The 14,006-nt window shown below is 38.6% G+C and overlaps 1 protein-coding gene across 1 annotated transcript in view; it reads left to right on the top strand.

Annotated features, from left to right (window-relative positions):
• Positions 1 to 14,006, top strand: part of Itsn1 (intersectin 1 (SH3 domain protein)) — a 195,520-nt gene that overhangs the window by 78,783 nt on the left and 102,731 nt on the right. The window contains exons 10-15 of the mRNA XM_013027430.1: positions 1,338 to 1,401; positions 3,693 to 3,830; positions 6,418 to 6,533; positions 9,922 to 10,184; positions 13,224 to 13,373; positions 13,477 to 13,617. Coding sequence (XP_012882884.1) covers positions 1,338 to 1,401; positions 3,693 to 3,830; positions 6,418 to 6,533; positions 9,922 to 10,184; positions 13,224 to 13,373; positions 13,477 to 13,617 — 872 coding nt within the window. The remainder of the gene's footprint in view (positions 1 to 1,337; positions 1,402 to 3,692; positions 3,831 to 6,417; positions 6,534 to 9,921; positions 10,185 to 13,223; positions 13,374 to 13,476; positions 13,618 to 14,006) is intronic.

The raw sequence follows: 14,006 nt of genomic DNA, 5'->3' as shown, positions 1-14,006 counted from the left end.
AAGTGGCGCTGTGGCTCAAGTGGTAGAGCGCTAGCCTTGAGCTGAAGAGCTGAGGGACAGCACCCAGGCCCAGAGTTCAGGCCCCACGACAGGACAAGTCCAAATAAGAGATACTTCTTCCCCTCAGTCATCTAGCAGAGCAAACCAAGCTAGGATCCATGTCCACAGCTCTCCCCTCCTCTCATTGGTGCTTTCTCCCTCATCTTTACTCTGCTGGAACCTTGTGGTGATTCCTTATCTCTGCTGCTTATCATGTAAAATAACATCCACTTCTGTGCTTATTGATGAGGTGACATTTGGAAACCTTAGTTTCCCTAAAAGCAGCTCATAAGCTGGATGCCAGTGGCTCACTGCTGGAATTTCTAGCTATCAACAGGCTAATATCTAGAGTATTGAGGTTTGAAGTCTTCCAGACTGTCTCAAAAGCAGTCAGCAAAAGGCAGGGTGGGAAGTATGGTTCAAGTAGTAGAGAGTAAGCAAGTCAAAAGTTCAAGCCCCAGTATTATTCACCGCCCCCCTCCCCCAAAAAAGTTGGTAATAGGAATCTTCTCAACATGGTTTCTGTAGCTGTCTATTTCTTGGTCCATGGATCTTCCTGGACCCATATCTTCAGAGATAGTGCTGGAAGTAAAATATATTTATCTCTTTCTCCCCAATACTGCTTTATTTAAATACTCAGAATCTGTGTAGCTTTTGTCTGAAATCTAAAACTAGTTTCAAGTCAGAAATGAAGATATTTATAGCTTTTGTAAAAAGGAAAGCTGATTTCGAAAGAGTTGAAATTCCAAGAATTCTTTTTTTTTTCCTAACATAGAAAATGTGTTCCAGTCTTAGCTTTGATATTAGTCATTTGTGCACCCGTGAACAATCCAATCTCCCATTTTTAAAGTCTGTACAATGACATGATTAGAAGGAATCACTCTAAGTCCCTTTCCCGCTCTAAGATGCTCTTAATTTGTGTGATGATGGTCAGAGTGGAGGCAGCAGCTGGTAGCTGCATCAGGAAATGTTCTATTTGTAGAGATTAAGTCTCCACTTAGTAAATAAAAGCCCACTACAAATAGAGATGGTAATCTGGACAAGAAGGTAGATTATATTTGAGACTAATCTTTTATGTTTTCATTCTTTGTTAAACATCCGTTGACTACAAATATATTGAGTATGTATCAGATACTGTGTTGTGCTTTGTGTTTTTTGCTGGGATTTAATTTCTGGGTAGTGTCAATACTGTGTAAAGTACTGTTGAGTGCATGAGCAAGCCCACCAACCTCCCCAGTATTACTCTACAGGGAGTATTTGCTAACTCATCTTCATGTCTTTACCTTGCTTCTGTTTAGGTCCACAAGCAAGAACTATTCTTATGCAATCAAGTTTACCACAGGCTCAGCTCGCTTCAATATGGTAAGGAACAAAGTGTTCCTTGGTTTGTATAAAGTACAAACTTTGTTTCTTATATTAGTATAGCCTCATGGGTTTTTTTTAATTAGTATTACTTGAGAGGATATTTAGAATATGCTGATATTCAGTGAAATGTCTCCAGACTGTGATGGAAGTCCCTTTGGGTGCAACTTCATTTCTGGTTGAAAACCATTCATCAAATTCAAGTTTGACTTTCATTGGTGCTTTTTGGTTTTGTCTATGGTGACTACATCACAGATATAATAATGTATTTTGGTCAGGAGGTTTATAAGTTCTCTTATTTTATAATTATTTTCTAGTGGCTGTTGGTGAGCTTTGTCTAGTTTCTACCTTTTTTAACATTTTTAAAGATTTTCAAAAGTTATTATACATTAGTTGTACAGAGAATGTTTCATTGTGACATTACCATACATGTACTCAGAGTATCCTGTCAACCTCACCCCCCTCTATTTTTCTTCCTTATCCCCCTCTTTAAAAAACTAATAATGTTTCATTATTTTTTTTTCATATATGCATCTGAAGTACTTTGGCCATATTCTCCCTCTTTCATCCTTTCCATCCTCCTCCCCCTTATACAAATACCTGTCAGGTTTCCTTACATTTCAATATTAACTGGAATGGGTTCTTTTACTTAAGTTTGGTGATTGCCTGGGAAATGGACCTGGTCGCCACTGTTCTCCTGACAAGCTCACGACTTTCCTGCAGGACATATTGATGTGTGAAAATTTGCATATGTTTTTCTTTCTTGCTTTTCCTTCTGCTGTGTTGTATAGACTGCCTTTTGCTGTAGAGTAGATTAGCTCAAGAAGCATCTTATACCTGTGACCCACATAGACCTCTTAAAGTCTGGGTAAGCATCAGTATCCTACGGGTGTCTGAAATACAAACTTAAGATGTAACATTGTACAGGTTGACTGAGAGATCATTAAATCAAATGAATTAGATTTAATTTCAATGTCCTCATGAGGCCAGAGTACAATGAAATGATATTTAAAAGTGTTCATCCATATCTTGTTTCTGAAAAAGACATTTGAGGCATCTTTTTATTCAAATATTATATTCTCCCTTTTCACAGTAAAAAATTAAATGTTTGTGGCAATAATCTATAAAGGTAATTATGGGGAAAAATAAGTATCCCAACTTCTTTCGTCTGAATTACCTAGCAATAGCTAATAGTGGGAATAAATAGGAGACGAATAAGGAAGAGCAGGCAGTAGTTTTCTTTTGTTCTGAGTTTCTGGCATCAGGCAATGGCAAAGTAGAACAGAAGGGAGACCCAGAGTGTGTGGGGCAAGGGAGGAATTGAGTAAAAAGAAACGTAGGAATTTGGGGAGTTCTGTTCACTGTGAAGAGGAATGTATTTTAGTGGTTTTGTTTTTGTTTTTGTTTTTTGGTTGGTTGTGGACCGGAACTCTGGGCCTGGCCACTGTCTCTCAGCTCTTCAGCTCAAGGCTAGCACTCTACCACTGAGCCACCTTCCCAGCCCTGTTTTTTTTAGTTTTTTGTCATTGTCAAAGTCAGTTTCCTAATGTCACATTTGTCCAGTTGACATTCTAATAAATAGACATGTAGTTTCCCATCTTCTTTTGGTGTCCAAAACTTGCTAAATAAAATGGTAAACTTGAGCCTACCAGCAAAAGCTGTTTACTGTAATTATCTCCTTACAAAAAAAAAAATGATGCACATTGGATTTCTAGAATAAGAAGACAGAAATGCCTTAACTCTAGAAGCCATTAATACCTGCTCATATAGGCCTAGATTAGGGATGGCCAGCCTGCTCAGTGGGCTGGATCTGGCCTGCACCACTTTTGCAAATGAAAGTTTTATTGTAAGACAATACCTGTTCATTATGTCTACATCTGTTTATCATGGGCAGAATTGAGTATGACTGCTTGAACAGTAAGATAGAGTTTGCATATCTTAAAAAATATTTACTACTTGATCCTTTGTGGTTTGTCAATCCCTGGTCTAGGACATAGCATTTGAAGATACATAGAACACAAGTGTGATGTATTTTAAATGGGCTTGAAAGGATTGAGGAGAGTAATGTTTCAATCATAGTACTTGTCATATGACTAGCAACACCCTAACTATGTGGAATATCTTATTTTATTCTTGGAAAAGACTAAAATAGTACTACTTTTACAAAGTGAGGCACATGCTCAGTTGGCTTAGAATCAGAATAAGAAAGTAGAATGTGTAAATCATTCATGAATAGTAAGAAGCATGCATTTTCATGAAACAGGATTACAATGACCTTTTTATTAAATTAGGAATCTTTCTGACATTGATCAAGATGGAAAACTCACAGCGGAAGAATTTATCCTGGCTATGCATCTTATTGATGTTGCTATGTCTGGCCAACCACTGCCACCTGTCCTGCCTCCAGAATACATTCCACCTTCCTTTAGGTAAGAACATTGGCTACATAAGAAATTGTGTATTTTGTCTGTGAATTCTAAACTTGATATTGTTGACTGCCTATCTTACAGTGATTTACTATCCTGTGGAAATACCACGATGCAAGAGACTCTTCTTCTCTAAGTTTTGGGTTGAGCCTGAGTCACTTTTGTTCTTCAGAGTATTTGTGTATTCCATATATTAAAAGCAGTCAACCAAATACTGCAAGGCTGAATTTTTATAGCAACCTATATAACTGAAGCTTACCAGAAATTTTAGGAGCAGATGCTAGCAGTGAAAGAGAAACTAAATGAACCTGTACATAGGAAATAAAACAAAGTGATTACACCTATGACTCATGTAAATCCGAGAGACAACAAAAACTCTGGCAACATGGATATTATGATCAGGAAGATAATTAAAGAAAAATACCTTGCTCCGAAAAACCCTACTGGATAGACTTGTCAAGATAGTCCCAGGGTCCCCTCAGCAGTCTGCTGTAACCTGGATGCAGGTGGTTTATGCCTATATCCATTCCTAGCTCACTCCTGTGCTCTCAGGAGGCTGAGACATGGACAGGCATGGTTTGGAGTCCATTTGAGCAGAAAAATCTATAGGATTTCATTTCCACTTGACCAGCAAAAAGCTGGGCTGGGTTCAAGTGATACAGTGCCAGCCACGCAAAGGCAAGATAGAGCAAGCCTGATGCTCCTGAGTTCAAGTCTTGATGCTGTTAAGAAAAAAGAAGGGGCTGTACTTGTCACCCTGGTCAGCACAAGTACTATATGCACATACCACCCTGCCCAGCGCTATCTTCTGGCTGTAAATATGAAGGATAAATATGGAGTCTCAGCTAAGTATTAAGATGGATACAAAAACAAAGGGTTTTCTTCTACAGTCCTCAAACTTCAGGAGAGAGTAGGGCAAAGTCTCTGTAACATGAGAACTGGAGTCAGCAATATCAGCCCATCCGTAATACCAGAACCTTGCTGAAGAAACTTCCAACTAGCTGGGGGCAGTTTGCCTGTAGAATCTCATAGCAACAAGTAGCTGAGACAGTTTGCCTGCAAAATCTCACAGGTGCAAGAAAGTTAACAGTGGAAACTTTTTTTAAGGCAAAAAAAGAGGGGGGAGATTATTTAATTATTTAAAAAGAGCAATATTAAAAGTTTAAAGTGATAATTGGTTTTTTAAAAAGTCAGTGATTTTTTTTCCCCCCTAGAACTATTCTGAATATAATAGATGGTTCATGCATGTAAGAAAGATTGAAGAGAGATGGTAAAGGAAGTAGCTGCCCCTAATTAGCTGAGCTTCAGGTCTTCCCTGTGATGAATAGTTAGGAGAATGATGGTCATTGCAGTGAACACTTGCTGAGTGCTTACTTTGTCTCAGACATGTTCTAACACTGTGATATAGCGGTTCTAAACTTACCATGGGTTTTGGTTTTGGAAGGTGAAGGACTTAGGGGATCAAACCCAAGATCCGGTGCATGCAAAGAATGTGCTGTATCCACCACTGAGCTACAGTCCCAGCCCCAACATTTGAATAAGCTCTGCACTCAGTACCTAATGACATTCAAATAAATACTCGTTTTATTTGCTTTTTTACATTTTTTTTTCCTTCTGTTTTCTTGTGCTGGACATTGAACCTAGGGCCTTCCTTGCGCATACTAGGCCACTGAACTACATCCCCAACTCTCTTAAATTGCCATTTTCAACAACTTTTTTTTTTTTTTTGGTCAGTCGTGGGCCTTGAACTCTAGGCCTGGGTGCTGTCCTTCAGCTTTTCAGCTCAGGGCTAGCGTTCTACCACTTGAGCCACAGCACCACTTCCGGTTTTCTGGTGGTTTATTGGAGATAAGAGTCTAAAGGACTTTGCTGCCTGGGCTGGCTTTGAACCGTAATCCTCAGATCTCAGCCTTCTGAGTAGCTAGGATGACAGGCGTGAGCCACCAGCACCCAGCCAAAAACTTTTTTTTTTGGGGTGCGGGGGTCGGTTTTTGGGGCTGAACTCTGGGCCTGGGCGCTGTCCCTCAGCTCTTCAGCTCAAGGCTAGCGCTCTACCACTTGAGCCACAGTGCCACTTCCGGCTTTTTTTCTTTTTGCTTATGTGGTGCTGAGGAATCAAACCCAGGGCCTCAGGCATGCAAGGCAAGCGCTCTACCACTGAGCCATCTTCCCAGCCCCAAAAAACATTTTTTAAGTAGAGAAAATGAATTTTCTTTTCTCACTGTGAATGAAATTTGCTCCATTATAGGGTACTGAGGCTTGAGCTGAGGGCCTTGTACTCTCACTTGGCTTTTTTACTCACAACTGACGTTTTCCCACCTGAACCACACCTGCAGTTCTGGCTTTTTGATGGATAATTGGAGAGAAGACTCAAAAACTCTGCTTTGACTGGCTCCTAACCACAATTCTCAGATATCAGCCTGCTTAATAGCTAGGATAGTAGGTAATAGCCACCAGCCTCCAGCTTCCATTATATGGTATATTCTGTAAGTTCTTTTTCATAGATTGTCCAGTTTTTCATAACTCTCCCAGTTCTGCATACACACTTTATATATGGATTTCTTTCTTTTTTCTTTTTCCATTACTGTAGAAGAGTTCGGTCTGGCAGTGGGATCTCTGTCGTAAGTTCATCATCTGTAGATCAGAGGTTACCAGAGGAGCCAGCTTTAGAAGATGAACAGCAACAGTTAGAAAAGAAATTACCCGGTAAGGCTGCTTTTATATTTGACTTAAATCATATGTGAGATTTTCTGTCCAAATCAAAATAGAACATGGCAAAAATTGAGGTGAAAATAAATTTAGCCTCTGACATTTTTGCTGTTGTTATTGTACTCAGAAAAAGACACTTTTTAATGTGCATTTGGACCTGGATTTGTCTTGAGACACAGCATTTCTGTATTTCTAATGCACCTTTACCCTAACTTTTAACCTAAAGATGGTTGGTTATATACTACTAAACAAAATTTTATAAATGTTATCTATGGAATACAGTCATTTCTTAAACCCACCAGTACAGAGATAGAAAGGAAAATCATCATCTACTATTTTTTTTCTTTCTCATATTTTCATAGGAGAATTGGATTCTTAGTAACAGCAGGAACCTAGTTTAAATGTAATGTGAACCTATTTTAAATAACTCATTTACAATGGTAAATCCATCCTATTAAGTTAGTCTAAGGTGTCTATGAATTATTAATAATGAAATGATGATATTATTGATGATGAAATGATACTAAGAAGCAGTTGAATTTATTATGAAGTCTTTTTATCTTATCTACTTTGTCGGTGTCATTTTGATGCATTTTATGTGCTCCACAGTTAATTACCCAGCTCTGGAGGATAGCTTTCCAAGTTGATTCTTAAACTAAATTACTTTTCAATTACTATAAATGTTTTATGTACATGACGTGTTGAGTACGGTGAAGAATGTTAGCAATACGTGGTTAATAAATAATAATATATGGTTCATACTCTCTAGAGGCTTACATTATAACAGAATATTTAAGACAGACATACAAACAGTCTAAATCAGTACATACAGGTGAGATCAATTCTTGGAGGCTTTATATATGCCAAACACTCTATGATTGGTTTGCATAGACCAAGAAGCTAGGGAGTAAATCTCCAAGGGAACAGATTACACTTGAATTGAGACTTGAAGATAACTAGGGTCAGTACAAGGGGAAGTGCCAAGTTTTGATAAAGATGGAAGTAAGCTGTCAGTGGTAGATTAAGGACATTAGTTCTTAGAATTTGAAATTATCTTTTTCTGCTGGTTATAGACATTAATTGAATATTTTGAAGGGGAAATATTTTTGTTAGAGTATTTCTTTTCTGTTCCTTTCAGCAACCATTTATTATGTGCCAGCTATATACTAGGAATAATGCTAGATCCTAGAATTTTAAAAATGAGAAACTTTTGGTTTTTTTGATATTGAAATGGTATTAATATACTATGAAATTGAATTTTGTTTCTTGGTGGGACTGGGGTTTGTACTTAGCTCATCATGGTTACTAGGCACTGCCACTTGAACCACGCCGCCAGCCTATTTTTGTTTTTAGTTGTTTTTTAGATAAAATCTTACACTTTTGCCCTTCCCAAGTAGCTAGGATTATAAGCATGTGCCTCCATACCTGGTTCAACATTATAAAATGCAAACTTTATTGACCATCTGAGCTTGGACTGCAATAAAAATTCCATACATTGGTGATGCAGTATCAGAGTGTTAGGCAGTTCTGTTTTGGATGAGGTTGTCTTCTGGATTTGCTTTATATGTCCTCACATAGCTTTTCTTGGGTGCCAACAAGCAGATAAAATGATGTCTTTCTCCTTTTTCTCTCCCTTTCTCCTTTTCTAAGACCACTAATACCTCGAGGGCCACACCCTCATGACCTATGCTAATAAAAGAGCTGCATTTCCAGAAACTACCACTTTGATATAGTGATAAATTTGGGGAGGATGCAGACATTCTGTCCACAACAGTGGCATTTAGTACTCTCACAGTGCTGAGCTACTACCATCTCTATCTTGCTCCAAAAGAAAACTGCGTAATCAGTTACTCCCCATTCTCCATTTTCCCCAGCCCTTGGCAACTCCCTGTCTGCTTTCTGATTGCTTGTCTTGGATTTTTATGTATTGGTGGAATCTTACAACTTTCGATCTGTTGTGTCTGGTTTCTTTCACTTAGCATAGTTTTTGGATCCCTCTGTGTTGTAGCCTGGAGCACTACTTCATTCCTTTATGGAAGGAGGGACTTGATGGCCAGAAGGAGAAGTGAGCAGTCTGTTTTGGGTACTTTTTTTTTCTTTTTTTGGTGCAAGTCTTAGGACTTGATCTCAGGGCCTACATGCTATTACCTGAGCAATTGCTCTACCACTTGAGCCACAGCTCCACTTCTGTTTTTTTGGTGGTATTAATTAGATATGAGACTTTCTTACCTGAACTGGCTTCGATTCTTAGATCTTGGCTTCCTGAGTAGCTGGGACTACAAGTGTGAGCCACCACCAGCTCCAGACAAAGTGAGAATTCTGAAAGTGGATTTGGAAATGGAATCCTTAAAGAAAGCTTTTTCTAGGAACATTGGTGATGAAAGGTTAGGGAAAGGGTGTATTCATAGTGCCTATCAGCCAGGCATAGTTAGAAAACTTGGGGAATTACAGATTTTAAGTTGTACTGAATAAATCCAGTGAAACTTTTCTTCACAGAGTATGTTGAAAAATCATGACTTTCCATAACTGATCATAATTTTTCATAAACTCTTCCGTGCTTTTTTTTTATTGTGAAAATACTGTACAGAGGGGTTACAATTACATGGGCAAGATGAGTGCATTTCTTATCGAGCACTGTAGCCAGCCTCCTCCTTTGTTTCCCCTTCCCATCCCTTCCCATCCTCCTCCCCGTCCCCCCACCCAATCCTCCTCCCCTGCCCCCCGCACCAAAGTTATAAAGTTCATTTTCAACATAACGACTTGTACATCTCATTGTTGCAATGGGTCCACCTGTATCCCTATTTAAACAATTTGTTTTTCCCCCTCCCCTCCACAAATTATACCGACATCAAATACAGTGAAAGCAGGGGTTATACTGTGGGGGAGGGACATACATAGCAACAAAGAAATAATCTTATAAATGTGTTAGAAACAATCGCATGAAAGCAAAAAAACATTTAAATACATATCTTAGGGTTCATTTCCCTAACATCACCTTATCTGACCTTTTCTGCTTGACTCAGCAGTATGGAGATTCCTCAAAAGACTCCCTTATGACATAGCAATCCCACTTTTGGGCATTTACCCAAATGTTTACAAACAAGACCACACTAAAGCTACCAGCACGACTATGTTTATTGCAGCATTATTTACTATAGCTAAGATATGGAACCAACCCAGATGCCCCTCAGTAGATGAATGGATCAAGAAAATGTGGTATATATACACAATGGAATTCTATGCCTCCATCAGAAAGAATGACATTGCCCCATTTGTTAGGAAATGGAAAGGCTTGGAAAAAATTATATTAAGTGAAGTAAGCCAGGCCCAAAGAAACATAGGTCCCATGGTTTCCCTTATTTGCGATATCTTCTGTGTTTTGAAGTAACATTTGAAGATAAGAAGCGGGAGAATTTTGAGCGTGGCAATCTGGAGCTGGAGAAACGCAGACAAGCTCTCTTAGAGCAGCAGCGCAAAGAGCAAGAGCGCCTGGCTCAGCTGGAGCGGGCTGAGCAGGAAAGAAAAGAACGGGAACGCCAGGAACAAGAGCGCAAAAGACAACTGGAGTTGGAGAAGCAACTGGAAAAGCAACGGGAGCTTGAACGGCAGAGAGAGGAAGAGAGGAGGAAAGAAATCGAGAGGCGAGAGGTGAGCAGCTGTAGAGCAGCCCCATAACTCAGTGGCTGGTGCCTGTGATCTCAGTCCCTTCCCTTCCTCCCTCCTGCTTTCCCTTCCCCGATTATACAAGTGATCTGTTCATATAGGACACTCTTGTAGTCTGTTTATTTTTCTTTTTCCAATTCAGGAATTTTAATATATTGAAAGAGTTGTATAACCATTATCATTGTCTATTCCAGAATATTTTCATCATCCCAGAAAGAAATTCTATGTCTGGGTTTTATTTAGCATGGTCTCTTCAAGATTCATCAAATTGAACCGTGAATCAGGACTTTATTTTTCTTTATGTTGAATAGTATTCTGTTACATAGGCATATAATATTTTATTTATCCATTAATAAGTTGATGATAGGTAGTTTTCTTTTTGGCTATTCTACATAGTTCACCTTTCTCCCCCCTCACCCCTCCCTCCCCGCCCCACTCCTGAGGCTTGAACTCTAGGACTGGGCACTGTCCTTGAGCTCCTTTTGTTTGATGCTAGCACTCTACCTCTTGAACCACAACACCACTTCCAGCTTTTTCTCACAGACTTTCCTGCCCAGGCTGGCTTTGAACCGTGATCCTTAGATCTCAGCCTCCTGAGTAGGATTACAGGTGTAAGCCACTAGCACCCGCTTGAACTTTTTTTGGTACTGAGGATTAAACCCCAGGCTTCCTGCATGCTAGACAAGTACTGTGCTACTAGAGCCACACCCCAGCCATGAATATTCTTGTCAAATTTTTGATGCTATGGTCTTGTAACAGATCACTAAAACAGTTAACTATTTTTCCAGATTCTTGTCTCTGTACTTATACCTCAATAAAAATATGAAGAATTCTATGGCTTGAGGAGGATGGGTGTGCTGTAATTATTTTAAAACCACTGTAGCAGTATCATCTCAATTTCATTGTTTTTCAGCTTTTTCTTCATACTCCTATAAATATGGGTATGAAATCCTCAGTCTGTTCTTTGGAAGGCTTCCAAAATTGGCTGGCAGATCCAGATAGAGCCCACCCAATCTGTTGTCTATCTTTTAATCTATTACTACAGAAGCAATGCCATGGGCATTCTCTCATATGAATGAAGTATAAATGAAGAATTCTTTCTTTATTTAAAAAGTAATGCCTTAGAAGATACACATGTACATAGATACATACTTATATATAGAACATGAATGTCCATTGTGATACTTTGGGGAAACCTAAAGGAGGTAGGGAAAGTAAAAAGAATGATAGTGAAAAACAGCTAAACACATCGTGTCTATGTATAAAGATGGTATAAAGAAACACACTGGAAGCTGTTGAACAATGGGTGCTACAGTGAATGGGCAAAGAAGACCAATAAAGGAATGGGAAGGGAAAGGGTGAATATGTTAGAAGTATACAAATAGAACAATGATACCTGTTGAAACTTTTATGAATGGAGGAAGAGGATGAGGAAGAGAGACAGAAGGAGTAAATTTGATGGAGGACATTATATGTATATATATGTATATGGAAATGTTAGATAAAACCCCCGTGTACAACTAATAGATGCTACTGAAAAATATTTAAAAAGCAAGCAAAGGTTTCTCCTCTCGATTGTTGTTTTGGAAAATGTAACAAAAGCTGCCTTTTGTTTTTGGTTCTTTGGTTGGCTGGTTGATTGGTTTGGAACCAAGGTCTCGCTCTAAGCCGTCTGGCCTCAAACGTATGAGCTTCCTGCCTTGTGCTGTGGTTACAGCTATATGCATAAGCTTCCCTGTATTCCAATTGATACTAACAAGACAATATTTACTTATTTATTTATTTATTTTTATTTGCTGCTGGAGGTTGAATTCAAGGTCTCATGCATGCTAAGTACCTGCTTAACCATTGAGTTACAGCACTTACCAAGATTTTAATTACTAGAATATACCACCAAAAGACTTAACACCTTCCTTAGATGTAAAAAAAAAAGTAAATGACATTTAAAATGATAACGCGAGGCTTCACTAACCCCAGGAGATGCAGTGGTGACTGGATGCTGGACCCGCCAGCTTGCTGATGGAGAGCTTGCTGGTCAGTGCCAGGCTCTCTGACGTGTGTTCCTCACACTCACCAGCCAGTGCAGAGGGGAGGAATGACAACTGCTGTGGTTAAAGAAAGGAATGCATGATTAGGAATGGGGAAGTCACAGGCTTTGAATACTTGAGATGCAGCTTGAGTACTTCTAATCCAAAAACCTGAAATCTGAAAAGCTCCAAAGTCCAGAGACTCTACTTCAGAAGTTAAATAGTTTGGATTCTTTAGATTAAGGATGCTTAACCAGTAAAGTCTATGTAAACACTTTAAAATCCGAAAAAGTCTAAATCTGAAACATTTCTGAATAAAGAATAATCTATAAATAATTTCTCTTTCATTGGAGGAAAACTCAAATTTGTTTGTTGTTTCTGGGATTTTAGTTTGATTTTACTAGATAAAGGAATTTGCCTTCTTCCTGTCTGTAAGAAGAAGTACTTTTTCATGAATTCTTGAAGTCAGGAAGAATGTATTTCCAGTGTGAAATGATCCTGTTGGTACTCATTTTATGGAAACAAAATAATTTTTTATCAAAAACAATAGATATTCCCTCCCCACTCACAGAAAGAACTCCTATATTTTTCTAAAAAAATTTTATTGTCATATAATTTCTTGTAGTGTCTAAAAATCTTACCTTTAGAAAGTAGAGCTTAGCAGATGACACTTTTTTTTTGTAAGACAGTGTATAAACAGTGCCAGTTGCCCAGGCCTGTTATCCTAGCTACTCAGGAGGCTGAGATCTGAAGATTACAGTTTGAAGCCAGCCCTGAAAAGGAAAGTCCATGAGACTCTTACCTCCAATTAACGACCTAAAAGCCGGAAATGGAGCTATGTCTCATGAGGTACAGTGCTGCCCTTGAGCAGCAAGCTCAGGAACAGTACAAAGGCCCTCAGTTCAAGCACCAGGACTGGAAAAAGAAGAAAGAAAAAAAATAAGCCCTGTATGGTATAAGAATTGAGAAATTAATAAGTTGTTTGTTAATATCATAGGCTGCAAAACGGGAACTTGAACGACAAAGACAACTTGAATGGGAACGGAATCGAAGGCAAGAACTTCTAAATCAAAGAAACAAAGAACAGGAGGACATAGTTGTACTGAAAGCAAAGAAAAAGACTTTGGAATTTGAATTAGAAGCTCTAGTGAGTTAAGTTTTCTTATACTTGGGTTTTATTCTTGGATAGGACCCATGTAATGGGCAGAACTCATGGTGTACTAACTCCTGTTTCTTTTCATTTTTTTAAGAATGATAAAAAGCATCAACTTGAAGGAAAACTTCAGGATATCAGATGTCGATTGAGCACCCAAAGGCAAGAAATTGAGAGTACAAACAAGTCTAGGGAGTTGAGAATTGCTGAAATCACCCATTTACAGCAACAATTGCAGGTGAGAAAGTAGAACCCTTAAAAGCTTTCAGACCTCAGTGCTTTAATCTTATTTTTTTTTTTGCTTTGCTTTGGAAAACATTTTTTTTTATTGTAAAGATACTATACAGAGGGTTACAGTTACATGAGTGAGGTAATGAGTATACTTCCTCTTGAACATTGTTACCCCCTCCATTGTTTTCCCCCTACCATCCCCTCCCTCCCTCCCTTCCCCAGGTTCTTTTTTTTTATTGTGATTAAGTGATTACATAATTTCCAGAATTTCACAGTATTGTGGAATAATGATGCTCATTTAAAGTCACAAGTTCATTCTAACTTGCCTGGAGCAAATTGTCTATCACAGTCTGTAACATATAACGGTGTTCACATGTTATATACCATATATGTGAT

This window comes from Dipodomys ordii, unplaced genomic scaffold (assembly GCF_000151885.1).
Source record: "Dipodomys ordii isolate 6190 unplaced genomic scaffold, Dord_2.0 Scaffold104, whole genome shotgun sequence".
Taxonomy (NCBI): domain Eukaryota; kingdom Metazoa; phylum Chordata; class Mammalia; order Rodentia; family Heteromyidae; genus Dipodomys; species Dipodomys ordii.
Note: the sequence above shows the minus strand (reverse complement) of the source record. Positions and strands in the feature narration are given on the sequence as shown.